Source organism: Humulus lupulus, chromosome 5, assembly GCF_963169125.1.
Source record: "Humulus lupulus chromosome 5, drHumLupu1.1, whole genome shotgun sequence".
NCBI lineage: Eukaryota > Viridiplantae > Streptophyta > Magnoliopsida > Rosales > Cannabaceae > Humulus > Humulus lupulus.
The window spans coordinates 8,637,286-8,644,519 of NC_084797.1; the positions used below are offsets into that span (position 1 = coordinate 8,637,286).

Here is a 7,234-nt window from a genome sequence, read left to right on the forward strand (position 1 = left end):
ATTAATCATTATTAATTGTAAAAACTTGTATTAAATAAAATATTCAATTTCTATATTCAAATAATTTAATAATATTTAATATTATTAATTAGATAACATTAAAAATTAAATTAAATAATTAATAATATTAACTATTTAATTAACATCAATAATTTATTATTTAAAGAAAATTTTATATACCACCTTTTTCAAAATTGTGTGTTGTTAACTTCGAGAATTTTAGTTTTATTTTTTGTTCATATCAATTTTGAGTTATTTCCTAGAAAATTTTAAATTATTTGTACATTATTAAAAAAAAGTTTTATTATACAAGTTAGACTATCTCAAATGGTTGAGTGTCTTAGAATATTATCAAGCTTATATATGTAGATCTAAAAGACTAAAACATCATTATCAAGTTTCTCTTTCATTCATAATAATTAACCATTAATATATTCATGTCATAATCAAGCTTAGCAGAAAAAACAGCGGCAAAGCAGGAACTGTAAATTGTATAAAAAAACATATTATCAATGCTTTTTTTTTTATAAAAATCTCAGTCAAATACTATAAAATAATTTATTTTATAAAAAACAGAGTAAACAAACAAACAGAATAAACAAAAAGAGTAAATAGACAAACAGAGTAAACAACGATACATACTTGAGAAAAACCCCAAAGAACCTTCAAACTTCAAACTTCAATACTGTAAACGATCCAAGTCTGAAATAAAAATACATACACACAATCAATTTTGATAAATCCATAAATAAAATTGATAAATCAACCAAGGTTTGAAAAAGAAAAATGAAAGAGTCACCTGGTTGTATAAAGCAACAAAGATAGTTCTTCCAAAATTAAAAAGGGCGCAATATAGCCCTAAAAGCAGACTTAAATCCCTAGCACAATCAAAAAAAAAATTCGAATAAGGTGTTAAAAAAAATTATAGAAGTGACGAAAAAACTCTTTCATTCAAACAAGAAATCAAGAATTACTGCCAAATAAAAAAAATTATCACTAGGTATGTGTAACAAATTTTCCTTGGATTCATTCACCTATATTTCATATCGAGAAACTCTTATGCTGAATTAGCCCGTCATAAAAGCTTAATACAACTTGATACATAGGATGAATGATATTTTCTCACTACATACTAGGAATTTCTTTATGCTTAACAATCTCTAAATACTTGGGTAACTGGACTGAATTATGTTTTCCTAGTGGTTGATGTGATCACATAATACTTCTTGACAGAAGATCACCATCTTCTATTTTGAAAAACATAGGATGATTTTGTATCATACTTTGGTTTGCTACCCAAATGGACTAGTCAAAATTGCCTTTTTTTTTTTTCTAAATAGAAAAACAGAGAGTAATTTTGTATCTAAGTGGTTCACTAGACATAAGGATAAACTGTGACAATTTGACTAACTCATCTTTGTCTTAAATTAATGGTCAACATTTCTACAAATAGTCACTGTGATTTGTTAGTTATATCTGCCTTGTGCATGAGAAAAGTTCAAAATAAAATTGATAAACATAAACTTGGAGCACTTGTAAAATAATTCCATTTAACAATCATACCATGTCAGATTTCTTCATTAGCTCCTCGGAAATGATTAAAGAGGTAGGGATCTCCAGAGCTGTATCTCCAGCTTTCAGATCTTCTCTTGCTATGGCTCCTCTTCCTGCTCCTTCCACGTCTACATTGATGAATGAGACAAAAGAAAACATGATATTGTTCCCAGTAACCTTCCTTTATGTACAAACTTGGCCACTTATATAAGATAGAAAATTTTTGCAGCCAAAGATTGACTCTTTTGAACCACAATCCACAAAAGACACAATAGCAAAGACTCTTTATACCTGATTAACAAAGACCTTATATGAGAGAGAGAGAGAGAGGGGTAAATCCTTACAGGCAATCCGTAACCTTGATCTCGCGCGGTGGTGTGGACGGAGGGTACTGGGTGTGCGAGTCTGAAAGATGAGGAGGGAATAAAACTAAGAGTTTTTTAATACATATCTATAATAGTATTACCGGCGGGTCTCCGCCGGTAATAGATACATCACCGGCGGGGTCCGCCGGTATTACCCCGCTGGTAATACACCATCGGCGGAGGTCCGCCGGTATTACCCCGCCGGTAATACAACATCGGCGGAGGTCCGCCGGTATTACCCCGCCGGTATTACACTATTACCGGCGGGGCCCGCCGGTATTACCATAACCCGCCGCCCCGGGCCCGCCGCTATATCCCTTATCCCGCCGGTAAAATGCCCACCGGTATTAAATTTAAAGATCAGTTACATGCATTTGTATTAGCGGCGGACCCAGTACTCCGCCGCTAATATACTGCACATTACCGGCGGAGTTAGTCCGCCGGTAATAATTCTGCCTCTAAAAACTATATTTCTTGTAGTGATCTAGTACGCCCAATATCAAACAAATCATCCTAATTTACAAACATTTATTAGTAAATATGATATATAACATAAAATTAGAATTAACATAAAAATACATAAACTACTTACCTCTAGATGTGCAAGTATTCTTTGTTTCGAGGCATTTGATACTTTTGACCATTGAGGACAGTCCAGATCTGTGTACTGTCGAACAAGTAATCCGAGCTCTCTTGAGAAATTTGAGCTGTACTGTCGAACAAGTAATACCACTTGAAATTCGAAGGCGGAATGCCGGGAAACCACTAGATCTTCAGCTAGATCCTAGGATGGACAAAGTGGTTGGCCTAGAGGACCAAGCTTTTGTCCGCGAGATAGGCCTCCAAGTCACCTTGTTGTTGCTAGGACATTATTTGGATTTTGCTGATGTACCTCAACAATTTAAGGAACAAGTCGTACAAAAGATGAAGGTAAAAATTTAGAACAAGTCTTGTGGTATAATTTTTTTATTAAAATCATTTACAAATTAAACTAACGTGTTATTTTTTAATGTAGCATTTTTATAATGTTGATGGTCATCCAGAACCCGAGAGAGTTATGAAAACTATCTACATAGAGATGCGCAAAAGATATTTTGAGAGAAAGAACATCAGACAAACTTACTTCAAAAAATATTACTCTAAGCCGGAAGATTTGGAGAGTGTTCTCATTTCCCCACCTGACCATTGCACCAAGGAGAGTTGGAAAGATATTGTTCAGTTGTTTTTTAGCCCAAAATTTATTGCGCGATCCAACCAAAACAAGAAAACAGAAAAGAAATGAAGTATACATCGACGCAAGGCACAAAATTGATGGCAGCTAAGCGTCATCAATTTGTAAGTAAAAATATTAATTTAATTTAACAAAATTTTACATTCTAACTTCCTATCTCTACATTTGTTTAGGCGAACCCTGATGAACATGTTATTGATACTTTGAAAGATAGCCATTTGAGAAAATCGACAAAAGTTTTTGTCAACGACGCAGCTCGAGAAACTTTTGTGTTATTATTTTCATTAAACTATGTTACTGTTGTTGTTATCCCCAAAAAATTCAGTACGATGACTTGGCAGTCAGAAGTGACAAGTGGCAATACATGGTCAGTAAATGGCGCATTAATAGTTAATAAATGTGTTGGCTTTTCGGAGTTGTGATAAAGTGATCTGGCCAACCTGATAGAATTTATGTCCGATCGATAAAGATTTTTCACTACAACAAAATATAGGTTTTATGACTTTAATTGGGAGACATTGGAAGTCTACAATGTCTCCCACTTAGTGAGACGTTGTTGCTAGGGTCATTGTAGGTATATATCCCACGTCTCCCATTGGGAGACGTGGGAAGTGACTCACCTCTCCCAATGGGAGACGTGGGAAGTCCCTAGGAGACATCCCACGTCTTCCATTGGGAGAGGTGAATCACTTCCCGCGTCTCCCAATGGGAGACATTGAAAGTCTCCCACATTTAAAAAAATTAAATTAAATAAATTTATAATTAATATTATTTTAATTTGATTTAATAATTAATTAAATTGAAATAATATTAATTTAAATTGAAATTATTTTAATCTAAATTTAAATTAATTTAATAATCAATTAAATTGAAAGAAAAAAATATATTTGTTAGATATATACAAGAAATACAATATTTGTTAGAAATATTCAAAATGAACAAATATTGCATTGTGTATGAAGAAAGAGTTAAAAAATTAAAAAAAAAAAACCTATCAACGAGGTCGGTAACTTTGGATTATCGGCAACATATATGTCGCCCATTCTTGTCGCAACTCATCAATTTGTGTCTCTGTATATGATGTGCTTGTTAGCTGCAAGAAATATAAAGTAAAATATATTAATTAATTATTTGATTACATTTATAGTTTCAAAAATAATTTGTAAATTTTAATTAATAATACCGTTTTCAAGTAATGCCCGGGACTCGCATGTTCAATCAAATCCTTCAACATCCTCATTAAGTAGTATCCACATGCCACATTGTCTGGTTGGTGTGGACACTAATTATTTAAAAATATGAGTAATTTATTATTAAATTGAAACTTTTTAAAAAATGCATACATATTATTCTACTTAATTATTATAAATGTTCAAAAATTTCTGCTAAAGTTACTTACCTGAGGTTGCTTAATGCGTAGAGTATCAGGGATATCGACATCAGGAAGATTCATAGAGAAAAAAAGATTGAAAGCGCTGACGATCACTGATACAATCTCCTCACGGTTATTTAGCTCTGAATTCACCGGATCACAACAATAAACATGATATGCATATGGTGCCCAAATAAGCAACATCCAATGTTCACTGTATCAGAAAAACAAAAAAATTATAGCTCAAATGTTAAACAAAGAAATTATTGATATGGGTCGGAAAAATGACAACTTTTTAAACTTACCCATGGTTCCAAGGGACAAGCATAACTTGTTCTTTTGATTTTACGTCATTGCAACGTCTGAACAGATTCTGAACACGATCGTCGAATGAACTCCCTTGAGTGGCGACAATATTAGGATTGACAAATAAAAACTTATTTTGGCGACCTTGTTGTACCACATATCTGTAAATGAACCTAATACAAAAATATGAAAAATTGTTATATGAATGAATAAATCAAATTAGAAAATTAAATGAACAAACTTATTTGTGAGATATATACCTCATGTAGCTGACGAGTACTACTTGTCCAATCTTCTCCTTTCGAGCAAACTGAAGTATGTCATCCTTAAGAAACATATTATATACAAATAATCATGTTGAAGCAGTAAAGAAATTTATTTGGTTTCAGAATATTCAAGAAAGTTTAATTACCTCTTGCAAAAGCGGTTGTAGTGCAACAATGTGGTGTTCTGCTTGAGGCACTACTGGGTTTGGAGTATAGTAGGATGCCTGCGCTGGTGACACTGGTGGGTCGGGCACATAGTATGATGATGGCGCTGGTGGGACTCCAACGTTAGATCCTGACCCGCTCTGTTGGGCCAATAATTTTCTCAAGAGCTCATCTTGTTGCTGAAGGCGCTCTTCTAGGCGTTGTGCTTGTTGACGATGCTCTTCTTCTTGTTTTCGAAATCTTTCTTCAAATTCCTTTCTAATGTCGTCATTCGAAGAAGAGGCTTTTGATTTATTTTTCGTTGAGGTAGGTGTTGGAGTATTCCAGTATACTGAGCGGGACACACCGTGTCCTCCAGCCCTAACACGTCCTCGAGGCTCAGGAGTGCCCAACGCCCTCATCAGCACATCATCAGGGCCATCAGGTGCCCATTTACCCTCAGCTTGGAGTTGCCGGTAATGATCCTGTGAAACAATATTCACAGAAAGTTATATATATATAAGCTAATAATTTGATATATCAACATTATTAAATATGAGCACTTACAATATTTTTTTGAATCTCAGAGGCCTCTCCAATGAGCTCTCCTTTTGCATTCCTACGACCCATGCTCCATAAGTCTGCCCTATCAAGTTCAGTCAGACTTTTCCCACTTTGTTCCATTAACATCTCTTCAATACGCACATAGCCTCCTCTAGAGAGGTTGTGATTGTATTTATTCAGTGCTCGATAATTTTGCATCTCCTCTCTCTTTCTTTGCCACTCGGGAGTTAATCTTGAGTTCACAAACGTTAACCATTCATCCGGAGTTATGACATTCTCAAATCCAAATGGCAAAGCTGGCGGGAACTCATTTGGGTATTTTTTCAAAGCGTCATAAACGTGTACCCTTGTAAGATTAGTCTTCCAATTTCGGAAGTACTTTCCCGCATCCTTCAACATCTGTTGCTTTTGTTTGGGGTCCAAATCATAAGTTTTCTGCAAGTTTGAAAGTAATAAGAAGCATATTATCAAAACAATATATATTTTAAAAACATTAAATGAAATATAATTAATAAAAATATACCTTCATTGTGTCCCATATTTTATTTTTATCCACCACACTAACATCTTTCCAACTGTTAATGTTGATGAAACCAAAAGATGAAACTAAGAATTTCACATATCATAAACATATGAAACCTATTAAATGGTACCTCAAGACCCATTTTCATCAACCCATAATCCTTCACCGTTTTCACGGAAACAAATATAATCATCATCAACTTCGTCATTATCTTCTATTGCGGTGAATGTGACAAGTTCTTCTTCGAGAGGTATATCATGTAAATCACCATCTTTAATGTTCCATTCTCTTGTTTGCGTTGGAAGAACAATTGACCATTAGTTGTCTGAAGGATCATTCACATAAAATACTTGTTTCGCTTCTGAAGCTAATATAAATCGATCAGTTTTGTGCCCAATTCGATTTAGATTAACTAATGTGAAACCAAAATCTTCATATATTATGCCGCTGTCACTTTTCACCCAATCACAAAAGAAAACAGGTACTCGAGTTGTGATATAATCTAACTCCCAAATTTCATTAACTACTCCATAAAAAGTCATATCACATTGAACGGGATTTTTATCTTTTGCACTAGAGACTTGCATAGTTTTAGCAACAAGGCTAACACCACTGTTTTGTGTGTTTCTGTTGTTATCGCGTTCCCTAGTGTTAAATAGAGTACCGTTAATCATGTATGATGAAAACTTGATGACATTAACCGAAGTTCCTCGAGTATTCCACTTAACAATGTCTGAAACATTATTTGATGTGTTTTGTAATTCTGACACAACCTATCAAATCAACATACCAAAAACAACCAAAAATGTAATCTTGTAATTAAGTACTAATTAATGACAACTTTCAATAATCAACACAATTTACCTTTTGCTCAATACAACTACTAAAACTTCGATAATGTTCATCTTG

At 33.9% G+C, this 7,234-nt stretch overlaps 1 protein-coding gene across 1 annotated transcript; it reads right to left on the bottom strand.

Annotated features, from left to right (window-relative positions):
- Positions 1-2,298: 2,298 nt before the first annotated feature.
- On the bottom strand, positions 2,299-6,386 carry LOC133778802 (uncharacterized). The gene is made up of 4 exons (XM_062218825.1): positions 6,326-6,386; positions 5,806-6,237; positions 5,319-5,723; positions 2,299-2,403 (listed from the first exon to the last, which is right to left on the bottom strand). The coding sequence occupies exons 1-4, from the start codon at positions 6,329-6,331 to the stop codon at positions 2,299-2,301; spliced, it is 948 nt and encodes a 315-aa protein (XP_062074809.1). The 5' UTR covers positions 6,332-6,386.
- Between the last annotated feature and the right edge of the window lie 848 nt (positions 6,387-7,234).